The 24,799-nt window shown below is 41.2% G+C and overlaps 1 protein-coding gene across 3 annotated transcripts in view; it reads left to right on the top strand.

The window, feature by feature from the left end:
• Window positions 1-6: 6 nt before the first annotated feature.
• ASXL1 (ASXL transcriptional regulator 1) overlaps window positions 7-24,799 on the top strand; it is a 73,425-nt gene continuing 48,632 nt past the window's right edge. For 2 of the 3 annotated variants that reach the window (XM_049650011.1, XM_049650013.1), the window contains exons 1-3: window positions 237-1,880; window positions 5,820-5,902; window positions 8,319-8,427. In XM_049650011.1, coding sequence (XP_049505968.1) covers window positions 1,830-1,880; window positions 5,820-5,902; window positions 8,319-8,427 — 243 coding nt within the window. In that variant the 5' untranslated portion in view covers window positions 237-1,829. Of the gene's footprint in view, window positions 54-236; window positions 1,881-5,819; window positions 5,903-8,318; window positions 8,428-24,799 lie in introns of those variants that run through there. The other variant, XM_049650012.1, reaches the window with a different exon arrangement.

Below are 24,799 nucleotides of genomic sequence, written 5' to 3'. Positions count from 1 at the left end.
AGGACAAACAGAAGAGGAAGAAGGAGCGCACGTGGGCCGAGGCCGCGCGCCTGGTGAGGCGGGTCGCCGAGGGGGTTCAGTGGGGGAAGCGGGGGGTGGGCTCGCCGAGCCCCCTCCACCGGGAGGGGGAGGGGCGAGGCCCTGCCCACTGCAGGAGGGGGCGGGGCCACCAATTCTCTAGGAACGGGACCCCCCCCCCCCCCCCCCCCCCGTTGGGGGGGGAGAGGTCCCCCGCCGGTTGGATGTGGCGCCTTTTTCTGCGGCTCCCCCCACCCCTTAAATTCCTGCGGAGGGGCGAGCTGGCAGGGCCGACTCCTCCCTCTCTGGGCGGCGGGGCCCCAGCCTCCCCTCCCTCCCCTCCCCCACTATTTGGCAGCGTCTGGGGGTCTGGGGAAGCTTCGTTTACGCACTCGGGGGAGTTAGGTTTCCGGGAAGGGTCGGAAGCTCCTCCCTCGCCTCCTGGTGGGCAATGGGGTGGTGCGTTTGACTCCAGGGGTGGGAAAACACCCCCAATTTTGAGGACGCGAGTGGCATTTTGAGCCTTCCCAATCTAAACCAGGTGTATGGAGGGAAGCAAGTGCTTACTCCCTGCTGGAACCTTGAGTAGTGGTTCTCAAACTTTAGCGTCTTGGACATCTGGGAGGTTTTTAGGAACGCTCGTCCTAGGGCCCTACTTAAGATCTTCTGAGTCCGAGGTTCCGGAGTAGAGTCTGAGTGTCTTCATTTTAACCAGGTTCCTGTGTTGCCTGTAATGCAGGTGGCCCCGGACCGCACTTTGAGAAACGCTGACTAGAGTGTTTTACTTCCTAAGCCAGACTGGAGCCAGATAGGCACTGTGCACAGAGTGCCTCTACTTTGCAAAGAATGTATGTGTGAGTCCACTCCTTAGCGTACTGGTGCATGTAGACATGAAGTGTTGGACAAAGACCAAGTACCTCTGTTTGAAGATACTGCTCGCTGAGAACTTAGCAAAGGAGAGAGTGTTTGGAATTTGAGTGTTGGAAGCTGCCTGGTGAGGAGGGTTGTGAGTTTTTTCACAGCGTCAGAGGACTTGTAAGTGAAATACCTTCCTTTTGGATTTGCACCCACAAAGCTAAGATACTGTGAGACGTGTTCTCATAAAATCTTGCGGATGACAATAGTAATAGTTCATACTTCTCCCAGAGATGTCACTTCCTCAAGTGTCACATAGCAGGGTTATAGTGTGGATAGCATACATTCCTCTTGGCACCCTGTAGTTGATACGTAATTACTATAATTGACTTTTTGATGGTGAGGGAAGCTTCAGCTTCTAGTCTTTTGCTTTATTTTGGGAAGTGAGGTTCCTGCCTCAGAGGTGTGCAGACAGAGATGGCTGTGTGTTGAGTGTTGTTACAGGTCTGTGGTAGGTACGCCTTCTTCTTACCTGGGGTGTATGAAGCTCAGTTACTGACTTACAAGAACTAAAGCTGTTGGGTTTATAAGAGAATTTTCACTGGTGTTCCTGATTGTCTTCCCCAGGCACTTGTTGCCCAGTGAACAGAAATAGCAGTTGTTTGTGTGCTCAAGTTTCATGCTTCAGTTCATTTGTTTTGGTTTGGCATATGAAAATTGGAGATTTTGAAGTTCCTAAATATTTTTTTGATTCGGTCAAAATTGAAAGCTGTGGCTGGCTTTGAGATCTCTTGGAAATTTTAGGATTTCTCCAGTGTTGCTTCACTTGGAAACAAATTTAGGCCTGAAGGAGAGTAGGGGAGAGCCAAAGGATGTGCTTGCTCTCTTTCTCCTCGAGGTTGACTCTTGGGTGTTCATTGGAATTCTCCTCCCGAGTCCCTGTTATGTAGGTGTTTATGACTCTGGGCACCAAGAGGAAATTTGCTTGCCAGAGTTACTTGTTAGAGGTAGGTGAAAGTACCTTTAAATCCTGTGTTATTTATGTTCTGATGGAATTTTAAAGTTTGTCTCAAAGCTCTGTTGGCTCTTACTAGATGAAAGACTTCGGGAACTTGGGGTCCACTATTCTGTTAAGCCTCTTCAGGTTCTCGAACTTAACTGTGATGTGATCTGAACGCCAGTATCCAGATTGCTGTTTCTGTTTTACCATTGGCTCAACTGCATGCCAGATTATCCGAGTTCTTTCTCTTTTTGTTCTCTTTTTGTTTTATGGCTCTTCGTTAAAGAATAATATGAATGGGAATTACTTTGTAGTGCCCTTGAACATGTGAAAGAGGACTTTTGGAAACATGGGTGCATAATTGTGCATATCTGTATTGTTTTTCTGTTAGAATTTTCTGTCCCTTTGGATGGGACCACTTGGTGGGTGAGGGGTAACTTTTTAGCGTTCTCTCCCCATGTAAAGAAAATTTTTGCAACCTGGAGTGCTAGAGAGTTTGTGAGAGCTTATGCTGGACAGAGAGCATCTTGACTAGAGAAAGCTGTAAGGGTAGGGAGGTTGATTAAATCTACTCTTTGGACAGGTGAATTTGGACTGCTTGCCATGGCAATCAGAGGCACTTGCTTTGGGGCGGTTTCATATTGCTCCTGACCTTGATTAGATTCGTGGCTAGAGTGATACTGGGAACTCTTTTAAAAACTATTTGGGTAGGAAAGAAGAGACTCCTGGAGAAGTTCAGTAGGGTAGTATACCTCAAGAGATTGATTTTTGCAGATGTTAATTATGTTGTTGAGAAGTAGATACTCCTCTTTGAAACATTCTGTAGTATTGTCTTTTCTAGACATAAGAGGTAGACTTTAGAGGGTTGGATAGTGTAAATCCTCTTGCTTGTTAGGAACAATTTGTTTGGGAGAAATAGCCAAGGGGGTTTCCCTTTAAATTGAATGTCCTTAAATGGATTCTCCCTGGCTTTGAGACACTCTTCATTGTACGCTTTATCTTTCACTTTGATTCATGACTGACCATTCTTACATCAAACATTTTTTTTTTTTCTCTTTGAAGTAGGAGAAGAGATACTTTTTTTTTAAAGTGTGTTAGAAAGAGACTAGGAATAGAACACTGCTGAATTGTTCTTGTACTAAAAGCTGGAGGCATATACAATTATAATAAAAGTGAATACTTTGTATCTTTTGATGTAACTTCGTTTTAGAGATTTTGTTTTCTCTCAGATTCTCAGGCTCATCCTGACTGTTGCTTAAATAATTGGTAACTGATTTTTCAGAGTCATGCTTCTTTTTTTAAAAAAAATTATGGTACAGAAATTGACTAGCTCAACTCACATTTAGTATCAAAGAAGTGATACTTGTGGCAGTGAGCATTAGTAGCTTGTAACCAGGGTTTGTTGTGGATTTGTTCAAGTCAGCACTGCTTAACTTGGCTCTTAGGTTCTTAGAATACAGAGGTGAGTAAGGTTTGCCTTTGAGGAGCTTATGGTCTTCTGGGAGTGGAGAAGGTCTAGACCCATGAGTAGCATTTTACTCCTTGCTCTCTAAGTGCCATTGTAGATGTACAAATGATAAACAGACATCCTGGTTCATGCTTATTGTCCAGGCATAATTATGACTACTTTCTCTCTTTCACTCACAAGTGCCCTACTTTGGAAGGTAAATTATGTGTTGTGGACTAGGAGGACACTGAAAGCAGACATTTAACTCTGCTTGGCAGGGATCAGAGAAGGCTTCCTGGAGGAAGGTGCTTTCCAAACTGAATCTTGAAGGGTGAGCGGAAGTTAGGGCCATCACAGATGATGTTAGCAGGAGCTAGTGACAAGAAATAGCAGTCGTGTGTGTGCGCTCGCACATGTGCTTGTGCACAGGGTGGAGAGTGTGGGAATTGGGTAGAACTACACACAGTTGTTGGAACGTGAAGCTTGTGGATTATCAGTTTGGCAGTGAGGTAGAGAGACAGGCAGGCACCGGATTCTGAGGAGCTCGTGTGCCAGGCACCATAGGCACTTACTTCCATTATCTCTAATCTGTTTAACAACTCTTACAGGAAGACATCAGTATCCTTCCATCACAAGTGAGGGAATTTAGGCTCAAGTTGGGTAGATAAGGTGCCCAAGTTTAGCAGGCAAGAATTTGAATCCAGGTCCGTCTGGTTCTATATAGCCTGTGCTTTTCCAGTGAGGTGGTGAACTCTTCAGAAGCTTCAGCTTTTCCTGTATATGATTAGGTTGCTTTTGAAGGAGTTTAAGGTGGGAAAGTGATGAGGGCAGGTTTGTTTTGTAGGGTTGACCTCAGACTATAGCAGGTAGCTGGGATTTGGTCTTGTTTATGTTGAATTCCTAGAATTGTCCCTGGCACAAGTAAATATTTCATGTATTTGTTAAGTGAAGGATGGCAGAGAAGGAAGAATGCATTTGAGGAAAGCGGGGCTGGTTATGGGAGTATTAGTGAAGGGCCTGTATATCGGGTCAGGGAAGGAACTGGGGACAGGCGAGAGTAGGAGTGCTGCCTAGGTTTCTGCATTAGGTGAGTAGACAGGTTGTCAATCAAGGGCAGAGATATGGAGGAAGAGGCACGATTAATTGGAGTTGCCAGTTAGATTAGAACAGATGATCAAGGGGGGAATGTCAGTACAGACCTGAATGTTTGAATCAGAAGCTGGGGGAGAAACCCAGGCCAGAGGTAAATATTTGGGAGTTAGCAGAATATAGGTAGTAGTTGAAGCTACGAGAGGTGCTAATGCTACCCGAAGAGAATGTAAAAATTGAAAAGAGAGGTTAACAATGGGACCATGGCAAATAGGGGCTTTATTTCAGCACCTGCTTCTCCAAAGCATGACTTACTTCCATTAGCGCTGGGGGCTCATGTTCTTCCATAGGGAGAACCTTTAGCAACAGTCCTGTCAGACTGCTTGCTTTACATTTTATTTGAGACAAAGTAGTACTTAGTTGTTACAGTTGTTAAAGTGACTGCAAGGTATTGGTGTGGTTTGGAGTTACGTCAGCAGCTACTGGTAGAGACAGTACAAAGCTACTGGCAGCCTCTTTTTTCTCCCCGAGAAGGACAGCATTTCCAGAACTTCCCTGCACCTTCATGTGAGAGAGATGTGGTTGCTCACTAAGAAACTGCTGCCACGACCCTGTTGCAGATGATGCCAACGTAAATGGGATGCTCTGTTTCCCATTGCTTTGCCTGCCCCCATCATGCAGAATCAGAGCATCATGTTGCCAAATGGCAAAATGTACCGTGGCAGTTATCACCAGGATTTCACAACACAGTGGCAAAAACCATCACTTAAAAATACGGCTACTAGGGGCGCCTGGGTGGCTCAGTCGGTTAAGCGTCGGACTTCGGCTCAGGTCATGATCTCACACTCCGTGAGTTCGAGCCCCGCGTCGGGCTCTGTGCTGACAGCTCAGAGCCTGGACCCTGCTTCGCATTCTGTGTCTCCCTCTCTCTCTCTGCCCCTTTCCTGCTCATGCTCTGTCTCTCTCTGTCTCAAAAATAAATAAACATTAAAAAAAAAAAAATTAAAAAAAAAAATACGGCTACTAAACAGACTTCCTTGGGAAAGAAAATCTGAATGTATTTCTGTCTTGTCATTTATTGTATAGCCCTACGTATTCTGTGGTTTAGTCATGTGAACAACGTGAGGTTAGGCGGTAACCAGGGTTGCTGAGGCCCCACCCACGTACCAGAGCATGTATGCTAAGAAGATGTGTGTTTTTAGAATTAAGAATTAGACTTTATGCTAATTTCAGTGACTTTTAGCAACTAGATAGATACATACGTAATTTGGTTCCTGAAGCAGTTTTAACTATGGAGGGACTAAATTGTCAGCAGTGGTATCTCACAGCAGAACTGTAGCCAGTGATACAGACTGATGGATATAAATGGAAATTACACACTGAAATCAGAACATTTTATTTCTTCTTCAGGTACTAGAAAACTACTCAGATGCTCCAATGACACCAAAACAGATTCTGCAGGTCATAGAAGCAGAAGGACTAAAGGAAATGAGGTTTGTATTGTTCTTTTTTTTTTTTTTTTAAACAATAGCAGCCAACATTTCTTAAATAATGTATTGTTCTTGCTGCTCAGCATGAGGATTTCATAGGACTTGTGTCTTTCTGTAGATACATAGGGACATGAGTAAGTGCACATATGCCTCCTCCCCCCCCCCCCTCCTGCCCCACGCCTGGCGTGGTATGGAACTATCTCCCAGGCTGTGTCTCCTCTGAGTGGAGGGTGAGAGTGGGTGAACATCCATTTGTTTTCATTAGAGATGTAGCAGTTTCCCTTTTCTTCTTGTTCTTCTTTAAATCTTGACACGGAATGTGTTCTTTGTGTAAGGAGTCTGCACATTGTCTTTTGTATTCTCTATTGCGCATTTTAGTAATAGAGAAGGGGCAGACCCTGATAGGCTCTGTCTTGTTTAAAACTTCCTTCTTTTTTTCCCTTCTGTATTTTTCTGCCCTTCTTTCTATATCTCTGAAGTCCTTTATTTTAGGATCAAAGAAGGGTGGTCTCATCACTATAACAGCCACTGACCTTTTTTTCCTCCCTACTGATTCTAGCCATTTATCGTAGGGAATGTACTAAATTTTAGAGTGACCTTGATTTTAGTCTCCTGTGATGTAGTTTTCCTAAAGCAGCAACAAGTTAGAAACCAGAGGAGTTGCAGGCATGCAAATCAGCAGCTGTCTTTAATCCTTTTCTCTCTTCACTCTCACCCCAACCTGTTTGTTTGTTTGTTTGTTTTGTTTTTAATTTAAATGAAAGAGGAGAGCACAACAGTGTCCCTTCTTGGGACTCAGAACAAACAACATATGTTTTTGCTGGTTCAGCTTTATCTGCTTGAAATTGACCTTTTAGGGTCAAAAGATCCTCACTTTCCAGTCATCAGTTCAAATCTTCTCGAGTTGACAGTTTGTGGGGAGGGAAGACCAGGATTACCTAGATCACATTCATTTAAATAGTACCTGTGCACTGTGTAGCGTTATAATTGTGCTTTATTTTTGTTTTTACGGGCTATTTCCCATCATGCTGCCGTCTGCACTGCTGTTGGACCACTATACCTATAGAAGGTAAATTAGTCCCTTTGGGACAGATGGAACTGAGAACCTTAAATTGTTTCTGCTCCTTGCTCTTATAGGAATTAGGGAAGCAGTCATGGTAGCTCGTGATGAGTGAGCAGCTCTGTAATTTGTAGACAGAGGTCTAGTGTGTGGGAGTCACTGTTCTGCTGAAGGACTTTGCCGGCATGCCACGCCCCCTCGTAGCAGAGATGCTAGCACACCCACCGGATACTCCAGATTCTGCACAAGGTTCCTTTTAGAGATTGGTTCTTGGTGAATTTTTTTTTTTTTTTTTTTAGCATCCAGTGTGTTCCAAAGCAGAATAAGTAATAGGTTTTTTTTTTAAATGGCTTTTTTAGACTCAGAATTTATTTTTAACACTGCATAAATTAAGGCCTCTGGTTCCGAAAAATCTTAAGAGGCTTTACTTAAGATCTTTATATATTTTCTGCATACTGGGGAGAGGGAAGAGAAGGTGCTCAGGTGAACCCTAGCACTAACGTGCAGGTGCCACACTCTGTTAGTGTTAATAATGGACGTTTGTGTGTGTTTTTGACAGCTGTTCTATTTTAAGATTCAGTAAGTAGCCTCCAACTCAGTTATCATTGTTTTGGAAGCAACTGTTGTAGCAGGGACTGTGAGATAGCTTAATAATTCTTTTTCCCTTTTTATCTTTCTTGGTTTAATGTTTGAACATTGTTGGGTACCAAGTCCATTTGACTTACTTTTCTTTTTATGTTCCAACTTAAGTGATTGCTCCTGGGTAGATGTAGAATAAAACCCATCCTTTCCCCTTGAGAATAGAGGAAAAGCAAATGAAATATTCTTTTGTGTGCTTATTAGAAAATACTTAACTGGGGATGAAAAGGTATGCTTATTTTCTTGGACGCTGGCATTGATTCTGTGGTCTTTGTGTTGATAATATGTGGCAGCTTCTGAGCATGATACATACAGGTTGGAATACAGAGGCAAGGAAACACAGATTTCTTTTTAATTAATATTAAAATTTAATAAAAATACTGGGTACTGTGTTTTTTAAAAAGACTCGTTGAACTTCAACAGTCATTGTGTGCTTTTTCTAAGTCTCTTGAGAACTTGGTTGGTATTGTCAAAAGGCACTAAGGAAGTGTCAGGTGTGGAACAAGGGAATCACATGACATGTCTTATCCGGGTGTGATTGATGGGAACTTCATTCGTTGCTGTTTTACTACTTTCAAAGTGGAATTGTTATGGGCCTATTCTGCTATATTTCTTGCTCTTTTCTTCTTGGTTTAAGAACGAGTTAGAGGGTATTAGATCTTTGAGTAAGTAGGCATATAGATTTATATAGCCCTCATCCATCCTTGTATGTTTTCACAGTGGGACATCCCCTCTTGCATGTCTCAATGCCATGCTACATTCCAATTCAAGAGGAGGAGAGGGGCTATTTTATAAACTGCCCGGCCGAATCAGCCTTTTCACACTCAAGGTAAGTAATAGCAACTCTGTTCTTAAACTTTTAGTGTAAGTCTCCTGGTAGGTCTGATATGAGGCCCATCAATTTACATTTCTAATAGGCAGGTGATTCTGATTCTGTTGGTGCCAAATGGCACCTTGAGATGTTCTAGGGCGAACAGGGTTTTAGGAATTATTTAGTCCTATCAGCTATTTTGTCTGTATTCATCTTTTCTTTGTCTATGTCTTTGCAGATTGTGTGCAATGGAGGGATAAGTATGTGTGGGGATAACTGCAAATGTGCTTTAATTAGGGTTTTGTTTGTAATAGTATTGTGAAAGATAAATTACTGGGCAGCTAAAATAAGACCTACTCTATGGAAAATAACTGACGTGTGAACATACTTGTGGAAATTCAAAAACTCATTAGTGTTTTCTAAGTGACGCTAATTACAAAGGAAGAGAAGTTAAGTCAGGTAGAGTTCATAATAAAGCTTAAATAGAGCTGAAATGAACAGGCTAATTATTTTTCTATTACTTGTGATATACATGGCTGTCATTTAGGAGACTGACATGCTGCCTGCTGCACTAAGGAGGCTAGCTTATATGGCTATCATTTAAACCAGGGGTTGACCTACTTTCTGTAAAGCGCCAGATAATCTTTTAGGTTTTGGGGATCATACTGTCTCTATCGTAGTTCTTCACCTCTGCCATTGTAGCAATAAAGCAGCCATAGACCATTCATAAAGGGATGGACAGGCTGTGTTCCAATAAAACTTTATTTTCAAAGACTGTGAGAGGGCCAGATTTGGCTTGGGGCTGTAGTTTGCTGACCTGATTTAGTCATAAGATGACCTGTTGAGGAAGCTGAAAATTTGATGCTGACCCTTTTACTGCGTCCATAATGTGGTTATAAATTGCAATAGTCTATATACAGACTTTTCCCTTTTAGTTTCCTTTTCTTTCCTTTTTAAATGTTTATTCATTTTTGAGAGAGTGTGAACAGGGGAGGGGCAGAGAGAGGGGGACAGAGGACAGAAGTGGGCTCTGCGCTGACAGCAATGAGCCAGATGTGGGGCTCGAACTCACGGGCTGTGAGATTGTGACCTGAGCTGAAGTCAGACGCTCAATCGACTGAGCCACCCAGGCGCCCCTTGTTTTATTTTCTTGATGGACTTATTTTCTTTAATTCAAATTAAACACTTGAGCAAATACCAGTTACATAACCTGCTATCATAAAATTTGATCTTTATGTATACTTTATGTATATTTCAGATGCATCTTATATTCCATGTCTGTGCTGTTTTCTATATTATTTATAATATTTTGGCTTTTTTTTTTTTTTTTTTTTTTGTTAAGAGGCAGCATAATGTAGGGTCAGGAACCGAGCCTTGGTAGAGACAGAGCCCTGAGTTCAAAACCTAGGTTTATAACCTGGGACAGATTTAACTCTTCTTTATGGTAGTGTCTGCATCCCTGCTACAGAACCAGTCCTTAATAAATGCTAGCTTTTTTGGTGTTTCTTTAGGTTATCTTCAATTGCTCGTTAATGGCATTTTTCTATTATATATTGTTGTATATAACATAATGGTACATAGGTATGTATAATTATGATTGTATTGCATATATAACAAATATGCATGTTGATGGCATATTTCTATATTGGGAGGAGAAATACCTTTTTCTATGAACACCTTGAGGGTAAGAACTGAGTTTTGTCTTTATAACTTGACCACATTTGCTTTATCCCTCTCTACATATGCATGCCTTCCCCTCCCCCCCCCCCCCCCCCCCAAACTGTTTGCAAGTATTAGCCAGAACTGGTACTTCATTATTCTACATAACCATAATTTTATTATCACAGTCAAGAAAACTAACATTGATACAGTAGTATTTAATATGTAATCCATATTCAAATTGTCCCTACTTCCCCAAATATTCTTTTTATTTTTTTTACTTTAAAAATTTTTTTTCAACATTTTATTTATTTTTGAGAGACGGAGACAGCAGGAGCAGGGGAGGGGCAGAGAGAGAGGGAGACACAGAATCCAGAGCAGGCTCCAGACCTATCAGCGCAGAGCCTGATGTGGGGCTTGAACCCACGAGTAGTGAGATCATGACCTGAGGCGAAGTCAGATGCTTAACCGACTGAGCCACCCCGGCGCCCCTCCCAAATATTCTTTATAGCTTATATTTTCAGTCCAGTATCCAGTCAAGAATCATGCATTTCAGTTGGTTGACATGTCTCTTTAATCTTTATTAATGTAGAACAGTTCCCTTGCCTTGTTTTGTCCTTTATGGCATTGATATTTTTGAGCAGTTCAGGTCATTTGTCTTGTGGAATTAAATACATTTTTGAAGGACTAATAAAAGTGTAGAAATCTTGGTTATTTCCAGAGCTTTTTGTTTGCACTGTTGGATCATGTCTACTGTTCCCAGGTTGTGGTACAGAGCCACTCAGCAATGGAGGGTGGAAGTGATGGGATGTGTGGTATAGTAGTAGTTGGGTCTGGGTCTTGCCTATAATAAGGGGCAGGAAGGCACAACTTATTTAATTGCGTTTGCCATTTTTTCTTTGGAAGATTTTTTTTTTTTTTAATTTTAACGTTTATTTATTTTTGAGAGACAGAGTGCGAGTGGGGGAGGGGCGGAGAGAGAGGGAGACACAGAATCTGAATCAGGCTTCTTTGGAAGATTTCTAGTGATACCTCTGAAATCCTGTGCCATTTACTTTGCCTAAGTTTTATGTGTCAAGAAAAAGCATGTGCAGGATGGCTTCTAGATTTTCTGTTCTCTGCTTGGAAATATCTTCTAGTGGGGCCGTCAAGGTCAGAATTCTATCCATCCATGTGATTTTGCTACTTCGTGGAAAACAGGAATTTTTTTCAGTTCTGGATACATTTGTGTGGCTGTATCTATGATTACCAAAGGTTTACTGATAAGCTGGAGTCCTTTTGGGTATGCCACAGGGTTTCTTGTCTGATAAAAGTTAGTTTTGTGTCATGTGATGGTACATTTGACACTTTATATATAGATGTTTACATCAGTCCCCAGAGCTAGTCCTCAAGGATGGATGGGATAGATGAAATCTATCCAGGCTTTGAATTCTTTTTTTTTTTAATGCTCATTTATTTTTTAGAGAGAGAGAGATACACACACAGAGTGCGAGTGGGGGAGGGGCAGAGAGAGGGAGACCCAGAATCCGAAGCAGGCTCTAGGCTCTGAGCTGTCAGCACAGAGTTTGACACGGGGCTCGAACCCACAAACCGTGAGATCATGACCTGAGCCCAAGTCGGATGCTCAACTGACTGAGCCACCCAGGTGCCCCATGTTTTGAATTCTTGATTTGAATTGCTTTCCTTAAGCCTTTCCTGAAGTCAGCTGTCAGTGTCCATTATTAGTTAGAGGTAGGATTCATACTGTTGTTTACACTTGGGATTCCCTGTTCTTATAAAGCCACTCTGAGCTTCTTTGTAGTATTCTACATTTTTGGACTTTGATGCTGAACTACTACTATGATTTTGTGACTTGGTGGTTGTGTCACTGGTGAGTGTTGCCTATATTGGACTTTACAGCACTTACTGTCAGGCATAACTGCAGTCACGTGAACATTGTTCAGTTTTGTTTTTTTTTTCGTGGAATGATTCTCACATCGATACATCACTTTTGTTACTTAGGGCTATTCGCACTTTATTATACCCTGTGTAAGATATAGGGCTTACCCTTCAGGGTCTTTTAACCCAATTAACAAGCCCAGTTGGATCTTTATAATATGTAGAGCATTTTTTTTTTAAGTATAAAAAACATCTTTAGGAAATAGGTGACCGTACTTGAAGTATCCATCCATTAAAATCCACAGTTTGCAAATAAAAGAAAGGAAAAAGCAAATGGAGGAAGAGAGAGCAATGATTATTGCAGCCTCACAATGTTTATATAACTACAATTAAAATATTCAGGTACAGCTCCACACTTACAGCAGTTTCAAAGCTATTTATGTTACTGTTAAGTACCGAAAGAACAAATGAAGTAAGCCTAGACTTAGATACGGTGAAATCATGGAGACTGTCATTTGAAAGGCAGTATCAGAGAACATTTTGATTTGACTTTTGATACATACACGGCAAGCAGAGTGGTCTTTTAAAAATGCAAATCACAGGGCACCTGGGTGGCTCATTTGGTTAAGCGTCAGACTCGATTTCTGATGAGGTCGTGAACCCAGGGTTGTGGGATCGAGTCCCTTGTCAGCTTCTGTGCTGAGTGTGGAGCCTGCTTAAGATTTCTCTTTCCCTCTGTCCCCCGCCCCCTTGCACATGCATGCTTATGTGCTCTCTTTCAAAATAATAAGTAAATACATAAATATATAAAGCAGATTATATCATGTCACTATCGTGTCTGGCCCTTGCCTACTCTGTGATGTGTTGTCCTGGTACTTTTCCCTTGGTCGTCACTAAAGCCGTCCTGGTCTTTACTTTGTTTCTCAACCCCCCAGACTTGTGTCCAGCATAGGGCCCTGCACTTGCTAGCCCTTCTACTATAAAGCTCTATGGTGACTTCTTGTCCTTTGTTTGTTTTTTTACTGTTTATTTATATTTGAGAGAGAAAGAGACAGTGTGAGAGCATGGGAGGGGCAGAGTGAGAGAGATGGAGATGGAATCTGAAGCAGGCTCCAGGCTCTGAGCTGTCAGCACAGAGCCCGATGCGGGGCTCAAACCCACAAGCTGTGAGATCATGACCTGAGCTGAAGTTGGACACATAACTGACTGAGCTACCCAGGCACCCCTTTGTCCTTTGGTTCTTAATCCAAAAATATCTTTTCAGTGAAGTTATCTCTACCCATCTAACGCTACAACATTAGGAGGGTTTTTGTTTGTTTCATAGCCCTATCAGTATCAGAAATTACCTTGTTGGTTACTTGGTTATTGTTAGTCTCTCCGTACTAGTGTATAAGTGCAGGGACTTTGTTTTCATGGTATCTCCTGTCTCTGGCACATAATAGGTACTTAGTAAGCATTGGCTAGATGAAAAGTAGATCATGGTATCATCAAAACCTTAGCTATCTAGTTCTCCCTGTAATTCACCTTTCTTTTATATCAGTTTTATAATAGAATATGCATGTTTTGGGTTATATTTTCTTTTGCTCAACAAGTCGACTTCTAAGAACCTTTTTTTCCCCCTTGCCCTCTTTAGAGCAGTTCTACATAAATCTGTGAAAGAATCTGCTGACACTAGAAATAAATCTGTCCCAGACAATGGCCATAATCTGGTTCCTCTTAATTGCGGAAGGCAGAAACTGAGCCATTAGAAACAGCTTAAACATTTTAGGTATGTTTTAGATACGATGTTATTATTCCTTTTAGAGTTTTGAACTTTGATCGTCTTGGCTTGTTACAAAAAAGAATTTCTACTTTCATTTAAAATGGTAGTGACACTTTAAGACAATGTCTTTGATAGTCTGTGTTAGTCTTATCAAATCTATGATCTTTTAAATGCTTAGAATCTTAGAATTTTAGTGTAGAAAAGACTGTCAAATCATCCAGTTCATTTTCATTTTGCAGATAGAAAACAGAGCATCTAACAAATTAAATAATTTATCCGTGATTATACATCTGTGTGACAAATGCTTGTGGCCAAGTTGGGAGTAGAACCCAGGGTCCCACCTTTTGAGTTTAAGTTCTTTTCATTATGCCAATTTAGAATAAAGAATTTTTCTACAGGTTTTTTGACCTTTGGTCATTTCATCTTTTTGGAGCAGTTTGTGAGTTCCTTGATACTTCTCGAAGTGTCAGTTTTAGTGTCTTTAGTGAAAAACCTTATAATTGTTTGCTTACTAAAGTAGCTTTTCATGTTTGGAATGTGAATTTTTAGTTATGGCTGGTTGAATTTCTGCACTCTGCATTAATTATATTGGCGTTTCTGATCATAGGTGTTCTTGTCTATGCTAGGATAAGCGATACATGGTGACAGTAAGAGCACCAGACTAGGAGTCAAGGTCTAGGTTCTAGTATAAAGCATCTCAGGTCTTACTGAACATCTCCATTTATCCTTCTTTGTCTCTAACGCTCAGGAGTTGAAATGGATTGGTCGTTTAAATACTTCAGGTGTAAAACCCTTTTATGTCATGAAATGGAGCTGCAAGATACAAATAGGTGGCTGTGAAACTGCTCTGGTTGAAACAAGCATGAGGGCCCATCTTCTCCGTCTCTTGTGGGTTGTAGTGTCCCCACCCATGCCCCAGGCACTTAAGGATCTTTCCCAGACCCTGGAACTCTGTTGAAAACTTCCTAGAGTAAAAAATCTGTCAAGATCCTTCCTGTGCTCACATTCTAGCATCTAGACTATTTTGTGTGAAAAGTAAGTCGACATGGAATAATTTTTTTTCTTGTTCCTTTGTGATGCATTTGGTATTTACTGGAGGCAGACCGTTTTATTGCGAGCCTTGTTCCACTCTGAACTGTAGGAGGTCTGCACAGAAGGCCCAGTTGGTAGAGCAGTGCCATTTGCTCTGGTTGATAGTAGCAGCAGTTTGGTTTCGATGGAGGCTTTGACCCCTGAGTTGGTAAGAGGTTCCTTATTTGAGTAATTCTCAAGGGATGTCTGGATCTGCCTGTGGAACAGGGGGTATTCTGTTGTTAGGATTCCAAGCCAGCTCAGAGAGAAGAGAGAACTTGATTGTTTTTGGAGCCCTGGTCACACTCTGGTTTTATGTCTAAGAGATGAACTACCTTTTGTCCTTCTACTTCCTGAAGTTCAAAGCCCTGTAATAATAAAGTGTGGTAAAGGTCAGCTACCACAGGTTTCGAAAGCACTGCCACCGGAACGGTTTTGTGGTCGCTCAGCGGGTGGGCAGGATGATAATTTCAGGGTTGCTAAAGTGATGTGTATTTTTGAAACAAAAGAATTATACTTTTAAAGTGTGACTGTAAAGCACTGGGGTTCTAGGAACATGAGGAAATTGTGCATGCTCCAGACTTCCGTGGGACTGTGTTTGAAAATACACACTTTTCTTTGGGTCGGCCAGGATGGAAACTGGGAGTATGATCTCTTCTCTCAGTCGTTCAGATCAGACTTTTTGGGAGAGTTCTTTGAGGAGCTTGTTCAGGCTGACAAAGTAGCTGCTTCTAGTTTAGCGAAGTCTGGAAGAAAAGCTGGAAACTGACATTTGAGTGCTAATTGTACTGCAGACAGGCATCATACTTCTTGCATTGGCCTCTTGCATTGAAACGTAAATACTTGTATTCCTGTACTAATGGGGAAGCAGTCCGAGACAGTTTAAGTAAATGGAACTAAGTCACCTTTGTGGTTATTTGAAGATTTGTATCAACACATGGGGCACAGGCTTAAGAGGTTTGAAGTTTTGACTAGATGAGTTGGTTCTCAAATGGGGAGAATCTTTAAATTCCTTGTGCATCACGAGGCGGGAAAGGAATGGGGAGCAAAAAAGGTCTGTGTTTCTGTTCTGGAAGATGCTTTTTTGATTCAGTTTGACTAGATGTGCTTTCACATGTGTGCCTTTATGCGTCAGCGAATCCCTTCTGTTTTAGTCTTTGACTCTGTGTGCCAGTTTTTCTTGGGTAAATTAACTAGGGACAATTCTCCTTCTACTTCTAACCTCTTGTACTTTTTTTGGTGTCCATCCCCATTGCCCATCACCTGAATTTAAGCTATCCTCATATGCCGGATACTGAAATCGCTCTTGCCTGGGCTCCTTGCTTTCACTGTTGTCCCCTCAGCGTCCACTTTGCTCCTTGATAATCCACACAGTAGCCAGAGAGACTTTTTATTTTATTTATTTATTTATTTTTAATTTTTTTTTTTAATGTTTTTTTTTTTTTTGAGAGAGAGACACAGCACGAGCAGGGAAGGGGCAGAGAGAGAGAGAGAGGGAGACACAGAATGTGAAGCAGGCTCCAGGCTCTGAGCTGTCAGCACAGAGCCCGACTCGGGGCTCAAACTCACGAACTGTGAGATCATGACCTGAGCCGAAGTTGGACGCTTAACCGACTGAGCCACCCAGGCGCCCCGGAGAGACTTTTTAAAAAACATAATTTGACCACGACACGTGTCTTTTTCATGCCTGTCAGTGGTTTCCCATGGCATTTACCAAAAAAATCCAAACCTTGCTCAGCCACACTCCCCTTCTTTCTATTCTTTGAACTTCTTAAGTTCTTTCCAGTTTTAGGGTCTCCCATTTGGAACTCTTTTCTGCTTTTCCCTGGTTGTAGATCTTAAATGTTCGTTCCTCAGGACCTGTATCTCTAAATTGGATTTTCCTCTTGGGCCCCGAATTTTACTTAACGCTTACACATCTATGATTCTATAATTATTTAGGTGATTGTTTACAGGGTGTCTCCTGACTAGGTGTTGGGGTAGAGAATCTGCATTATTTTGTTCTTGGCCTCAAATATCTTTACCATCTATCATAGGAGGTGCTCAGTAAATGTTTGTTGGATAAATGTAGTGGAAAAACACATAGAAGGAGGTCATTACTACTTGACTGGTAGTAGTTCTCTATGCCAAACAGTCAAATTGGTTTAGGATAGTAAGTTTTAGTATCAAAATTGAAATATATAGTATGGAATGTTTATCAGGATCTCTTTTCCATGGAATGAAGGATTTGAAAATCTGTGAAATGTAAGCTTTCTTTTCTCAAAAAAAAAAAAAGGCGCAGTGTTGCTTCTTAAAAAATTTGTTTATTTAAAAAATTTATTTTATTACATCTATTTGTTTTTGAGAGAGTGAGACTGAGCATGAGTGGGGGAGGGGCAGAGAGAGAAGGAGACATAGAATCCGAAGTGGGCTCCAGGCTCTGAGCAAGCGGTCAGCACAGAGCCTGATGTGGGGCTCGAACTCACGAACCGTGAGATCATCACCTGAGCCGAAGTTGGACACTTACCTGACTGAGCCACCCAGGTGCCCCAGTAGGCCCAGCGTTGCTTTTGAAAATTAGTGCCATATTTATTCCTGATCATCTGTATGTGCCTCCTCCCGCCGCCCTTGTTCTGCTGCCTGTCTCTGGAAGCTTTTAGGCTCTTTTCCATGGGTGTATACTTTAGTGTGTGTCATTTTTCACCCCATGTGGCTTACTCAAATGTCTGATGACATGGGTTGAGGGCTTATTCTTTATTGAAGAGTCAGGCTAGTGGGGAGTTCAGTGTGTGGTGGTTTTGTGGCTTCACTCGTCTCCTGCAGCAGTGGGAGCAGTTGTTGCTTAAATGCATGGTACTAGATTAAGGGTGTCTGTCTCCTCCTAATGCAGACTTTTAACAATTCCTCATCCTTGTCTGCCTTAGTACCTGGTTTAAAATCTGAGCACTCTGGAATTTAGAGGATGAGTCTACTTGGTTCTTTTCAGTACCTCCCTCTGTAACACTTAGATTTCATCTTTCTTTGTTTTGCTGACTTGTTTCCTTTGCTTCTCTGTTTTTTTCTCACCGACAACTTCCAGATTATATCTCCACCCTGGGTATTTCCCCCTGAACATCAAATTTGTATCTATTAAATTGCTTATTCAGTATCTCTGTTTGGATACTAATGGCATCTCAAAATTAACATGTATGAAACCAATCTCCGGATTTTCCCACCTGAAACCTGTTGCACCCTTTTTTTGCCTAAATCAGTTAAGGGGAATTCCATCTTTTACGTGGCTTAGGTTAGAAATCTTGGAGTTGTCTTGACTCCTTTCTTATCATGGCATATGTAATCATCAATAAATCCTGTTTGCTTAACTTTCAGAATATATCCCATTTTACCACTATCCCTCACCCACACCCTGCTTTAAACCATCGTCTTTCCCCTAGATTATTATAATAACCTCCTGGTTGTCTCCTTGCTTCCATTCTTGCCACTCTCCTCAGCACTGGAGCTAGGAAGATTTTCATTTTCATTTTTATTTTTTATGTTAGATCATGTCATTCCTCTGCTCAGAACTCTCCAGGGTTTACCCTCCCTCGCGTTCACTTCGGGTCAAGGCCAAAATCTTTGGAGTCATTTGCAGTGCTCTTACAAGATTGGCCTGCACCCTCACTCTCATCCCCTTTCTTCTTACTCTGCCCCTGGGTCTCTCTGCTGGGTGAACACAGTGGCCTCCCTGGTGGTCCTTGAACGTGCTGCCACTGTTCTCTCAGGGCTTTTGTCCTTACTGTTTCAGCTGTCTGCCATGCTTTCCCCCCATGTATGTGCATGCCTTGCTCCCACAGCCCCTTCAAGTCTTGCTCAGATTGTACCCTCATCGCTCCCCACCCCTTAGTACTCCCCTGTTCCCTGCCTTTTGTTTTTCTACTTGATATTTATATCTACTTGGTCTGATATTAGGTGTGTATTTTGTGTTTTGCTATCGTTTGTCTCCTTTGAGTAGAGCAAACTTTGCTAGAGGACGGGTTTTTAATTTTAGTTACTGTTGTCTCTCAATAAATATTTGTGTAAATGTATCATATTTTATTTCTTTTAATTTGATAATACAGTAAATTCTGTTAACAGATACTTTTTTCCAGTGCTCAAACGTCCTTGTATTCCTAGTCTTTTTAAACATACATTGCTGGATTTAGTATGACTCATTTATTTAGGATTTTTACATCTGTATTCATAAGTGATATATCTGTGATATTTTGATTTCAAACTTGGTTCTGTTTTGGTGTGAAAACAAGCCATGCTGTTTTCCCTCTCTTGATTCTCTGTAGTAGTCTAAGACAGAGATTTGTTCTATTAGTAGAACGTGTATAAAACCTACTGGGCATGATGTATTTTATTTTGCGAATATATTATCTTTACTCTTTTCTTGTGAGATGCATAATTTTTAAAACAATTTTTTTAATGTTTATTTTGCGAGAGACAGACACAGCACGAGTTGGGGAGGGGCAGAGAGAGAGAGGGAGACACAGAATCTAAAACAGGCTCCAGACTCTGAGCGGCCAGCACAGAGCCCGATGGGGGCCTCGAACCCATGAACCATGAGATCATGACCTGAACTGAAGTTGGATGCTTAACCAACTGAGCCACCTAGGTGCCCCTAAAAATAATCTTCATGTGAATAGAATCATGTGTTTTCCTCTGAGTTGTTGCTTTTTATCATTTCTGAGCTTGAAATGTGCGGATGCGTTTAATTGACACACATATTTTCTGCTGTGGGCTGTCTTACAGTATGAATATACCATGATTTATGTGTCCATTTTCTTCTTGGTATGTTTTTGGGTTTGTAACACACAGTGCTGCACTGAGTACTTCTGTACGCGTCTCCCGGTGTGCATGTGGAGGAGCTTTCCCTGGGGTGTGTGTGTTGCTGGGAATGGGACTGACAAGTAGGCTTTGCACCTGATGGGCATTACTAGGAAGTACAGCTGCTTTTCGGAGTGAATATGAATTCCTGTTGCCTGACAGCCTGAGTATTGTGGATGTAAAATAGTATTTTGTGCTTTTCTTCCTGTTTTTAAATTATGGCATAATTTACATACAGTAGAATTAACCCGTTTTGATGTAGTAGTGTGCAATTCTGTGAAGTTTTTTAAAAGTTCATTTGATTTTTTTTTTTAGTTCACATTCATTTTGACATTTTATCGGGCTCTTTAAAGAAATGCTGTAGTGGCTTTAATGCAGTTGCTCCAGTAACTGTTAATGCTAATGTGCTTCTCCCTCCCCTAAAAATTCAGCTTCACATTTGTATACAGTAAAATTCACCCTTTTTTAGGTTATAATCCTTTGAGTTTGACGAACAAAATTGCCATCATAATTAGGATACAGAGCAGTACCATCACCCCGGAACCTTCCCCCGTGCCCTTTTGTGATCTGCTTGTCTCTCCACCCTAACTCCTTGGCAGCCATTGATTTGTTTTCTATCCTTGTAGTCGTATAAATGGAATCATATGTTATGTAGCCCTTGGAGTCGGCTTCCTTTACTTTGTATGAGGTATTTGAGATTTAGCCATCTTGTAATGTGTATCAAATCAACAGTTTGTTTCTTTTTTATTGCTGAATAAAGTCCCATTGTGTGGATCTACGACATTTTGCTTATCCATTTCTCAGTTGATGGACATTTGTATTGTTTCCTCCTTGTGATTACCTTTTTTTTTTTTAAGCTTATTTATTTATTTTGAGACAGAGTGTGCGGGGGGGGTGGGGCAGAGGGATAGGGGGATAGAGGATCCTACGTGGGCTCCATGCTGACTGGCAGCGAGCCCGATGGGCTCGAACTCACAAACCGTGAGATGATAACCTAAGCCAAAGTCAGATGCTCAGCTGACTGAGCCATCCAGGTGCCCCCACAGATGACCTTTAAAAAATATTACAGCATTTCATGTGAAATGTAAGATTCTTATGATACTGTTCTTCCACTTACCCATTCCTAGCCTTTGTGCTGTTGTTATACATTTTACTTCTTACATTTTGCAAGACATTATTATTACCTTTGCTTTAAACAGTTCTTTTTAAAAAAAATTTAAGTGGGGAGAAATGTTATTTTTACCCACGTTTACCATTTCTGGAGTTCTTTATTCCTTCATTTTCTAAGTTTCCATTTGCTACCATTTTCCTTCCTCCAGAAGAACCTCCATTCACACTTGTCCTGCAGGTCTGCTGTGACAGGTTCTCTCAGTTTTTCTTTGTATGACAGTCTTTGTTTTGCCTTAAAGAATATTTTAGCTAGATACTGATTTCTAGGTTTAAAGTTGTTTTTGTTTCTCCCTTTCAGCATTTCAAGTTTTTTTTTTTTTTTTAATTTATTTTTATTTTTGTGAGAGAGCGTGAGCGGGGCAAGGGCAGAGAGAGGGGGGCGGTCAGAAGATCTCAAGTGGGCTCTGTGCTGACAGCAGAGAGCCCTGTGCGGGGCTCAAACTGACAAACCCTGGGAGCATGGCCTGAGCCAAAGGCAGACGCTTCACTGAGCCACCCAGGGGCCCCTCCCTTTCAGCATTTTAAAGATACCAATCCTTTGTCTTCTGGTTTGCATAGTTTCTGATGTTGTGGCAGTTCTTCTGTTTGTTCTTCTCTTTTCTGTTGAAGGCTTTAAAAATTTTCTCTGTATCTTAGATTTTGACAACTTGATGGTCATGTACCATGGTGAACTCAGATCTGTGGGTCAAATTTGAAATATTTTTAACCATAATTTCCTTAATTTTTCCCCTGTTGTCCTGTTTCTTCCGGGATATATGTATGTTTGACCACTCTGTATCATCCTACAGATCACTGAGGATCTGTATCTTAAATTTTTCCAATCTTTATCCTCTGTGCTTCATTTTGGATACTTTCTGTTGCTACTGGCCTTTTTTTTCCTGCAGTGTCTAACTTGCTGTTAATCTCATCCAGTGAAATTTTCATTAGAGATAATTGTTTTAATCTTTAGAAATTCCACTTTTTAAAATATCTTCTATTTTCTTTTCATGTTGTCTCCTTAGATTTTTTTTTTTTAAGTTTGTTTATTTTGAGAGAGAGACAGCGAGCAAGGGAGGGGCAGAGAGAGAGGAAGAGAGAGAATCCCAAGTAGGCTCCATGCTGTCAGCGTGGAGCCTGTTGTGGGGTTTGAACTCACGAACTGTGAGATCGTGACCTGAGCTGAAAACTAGAGTCGGATGCTTAACCCACTGAGCCACCCAGGCACCCCCGGGTTTTTTTGTTTTTTAAGCTTATTTATTTTGAGAGACAGAGTGAGCAGGGGAGGGGCAGAGAGGGAGAGAGAGGGAGAGAGAGAATCCCAAGCAGACTCCACAGTGTCAGCGTGGACCCCGCTCATGTTGTGGTTTTTAATTCTTGGTCATGTTGTGTGTGTTTAGACTAGCTGTTTTAAGTCTTTGTCTCTTAATTCCATCTTGTCTGTCATATCTTGGTCTGTTGCTCTTGGTGGACTATTCTGCTTATTGGTCACATTTTCCTGCTTAACTGGCATATCTAAGTAGTTTTGTTTGGATGCCGAACAATGTGAAATTTACGTTGTTGGGTACTACAATTTATCTTCCTTTCAAGAATGTTGGGCTTTATTTTGGGAGGTAGTTAGGTTACTCTCTTGGAGGCTTGATTTTAAGCTTTCTCAGGGCAGGTTTAGCCTTTAATGATAGTTTAACTCTATTAGAAGGTATTTCTTTTCTGGGGTCTCTACTATAAATGCCTCAGATGTTTAACAATGTCCCTCCCCTTTGGCTGGCTGTTAACCCTCCCTCCCTAGGCTTTCTGCTCTGGGAATTAATTCGTCATTCATTGCCCTGCCTGTGGAGTTTGAACCTGTACTATGCAGACACCCCATGCAGATTTCTGGAGGTCTTTTTCTGCATAGCTTCCTCCTGTCTGTGATTCTGCTTTGCAACTTTCAGCCACCTCAGCCTCCCAGAACTTTGATCTCTGTCTCAGCTCAGGAAAACCACACTGCTCTGCGTGGGATCCCCTGTTCTTCTCTGTTGTCTGCATTGAACCCACAGGCAGAAAGCCAGGGCAGTTGTAGTAATCAGTTTATTTGTTTTTCTTGTCTTAGGGATAAGTCTTGAGTGCCTGTTTTCTAATGTTGAAAACAGTTTTTTCATGTATTCTGTTCAGTTCTTAGGTCTTTATAGCAAGAGGGAAAGTTTGGCAACTGTTAGTCTATTGTGACCTAGAGCAAAAGTTTGCTTGCTTACTTACACATGTACGTGTGTGTATGTGTGTGTATTTTTTTTTCAGGCATGCAAGATTGTTTTATTTTTATTTATATTTTTTATTGAAGTGTAGTTGACATACAGTATTATATTAGTTTCAGGTGTAAAATCTAGTGATTCTACAGTTCTATACATTACAAAGTGATCACCCTGATAAATCTATCATCTGTCACCAAAGGTGTTACAATAGTATTAACTGTATTCCCTATGCTGTACATTTCATCCTAGTGATTTTTTTATTTTGTAACTGGAAGTTTGGTGTGTTCAAAGACAAAATATTTCATGAGTTCTTACTGATGATTCCAATTCAAATTCAAGACTGAAGGTTTTTTACTTGAACTTTTTTAGTCTTGTCTGTGTACCTCCTTTCTGTCTTGCGGAAATTATGGTTTCCTGTGAAACCACAGAATTTCTTGTTGCTTCTTCCAGCAGTTTCAGAACAACAGTACCAGTAGCACCAACACCAGCAATATGATTGCTCTAAAGTGGTTTTGTTGTTGTTGTTGGCCTTAGGGCATATCTCCTGAGGCTGCAGTTTAAAATCACTCGATATAATTAATTTGTGGGTATGACATCAATTTGATACGCAGTTTGTTTGGTTCATTACTTTTATGTGTCTTTTTTGTTTTGTTTTGTTTTTTGTGCAAGGTGGGAGGGATTGCTTTTATAAATTTTAATTTTACTTTATACTGACATAAAATATGTGTGCTTAGATATACCGCATGATGTTTATTCAATGAAGTCTAACTCCTGTCCTGTCCCCTGTACACATTCCTTCTTTCCCCTATGGGTGGCTAAGTGTTTTATTTGTTTTTTGTTTCTTCAGTTTCTTTCCTTTTTAGAAAGGTAAACAAATAACATATCTGTAGTTATATCTTCCTCCTTTTGTAGAATGGCATTGTAGGAGAAAAAATAAATTTCTCTTTACCCTTTAGGTTCTTGGCTGGGACGTTCTCTGTAGTAAAAGAGAGATTAACAGGAGAAAAACAAATTTAATTTAATTTCATACATATGAGGACCCCCACAGATATGAGACCCAAGAAAGTGACCAAAGGGTGGCAGCTTTTTATGCTTTTTAGATACGGAAGCAATGCATTTGTGAAGAATTGACAAGACAAAAGTTTGGGCTTGGGGTAGCAAATTAATGAAGTAGAGTACCATGGTTAGTTTATGTACCCTCTGTGCCCTGAATTCCGTATCTCTGGCACTAAGGGTGCCTTCTACCCTCCAGGTGCCAGAAGGGTGCCCTTCACAGGGGGAGTCTATTTCCTGCTTTCAGGGGGAGAGGAGGTCAGAGTGTCCTTGTACCAGCTGTTTCTCAAGTATCTTGAATTCAGAGTAGTCCACACGCCCCAGTGGCACATCCTAGGCCGCCTGCTGTCAGCAGCACACACATTTTTGCTCACTTTACTTTTTTCACTTAGCAGTATGTCCAGATCACCCTATAGCCGTATATAGAGAGATTCTTCATTTTTCTTCCAGTGGTGTAATGCATGTGGATTTACCACTGTCAGTGCTAATCAAAGTGTGACCATAGACCACTGTCAATTTGTGAACTATTGTTCCTTTCTGTGGTAGGTACAGGACTTGGGAGTGTGTAGAAACTTCTATCACAATTTGATATTGCTGCAGCATCTAGGAGATGATTGGTAGGTCAGCTTGGGTAGTTTTCAGGCTTGCACAGTGAGTTATGTGGGCTGATCATCTGCCAGTAGCACCACATGTGGATCTTTGATGGGTTGGGGAAAAAATCCCAAACTGATTCTCAAACTCAGATGGATTGAAGAGGAGTATATGC

The sequence above is a fragment of the Panthera uncia genome (assembly GCF_023721935.1).
Source record: "Panthera uncia isolate 11264 chromosome A3 unlocalized genomic scaffold, Puncia_PCG_1.0 HiC_scaffold_11, whole genome shotgun sequence".
Classification (NCBI taxonomy): Eukaryota; Metazoa; Chordata; class Mammalia; order Carnivora; family Felidae; genus Panthera; species Panthera uncia.
This window is presented reverse-complemented; position numbering and strand designations above follow the sequence as displayed.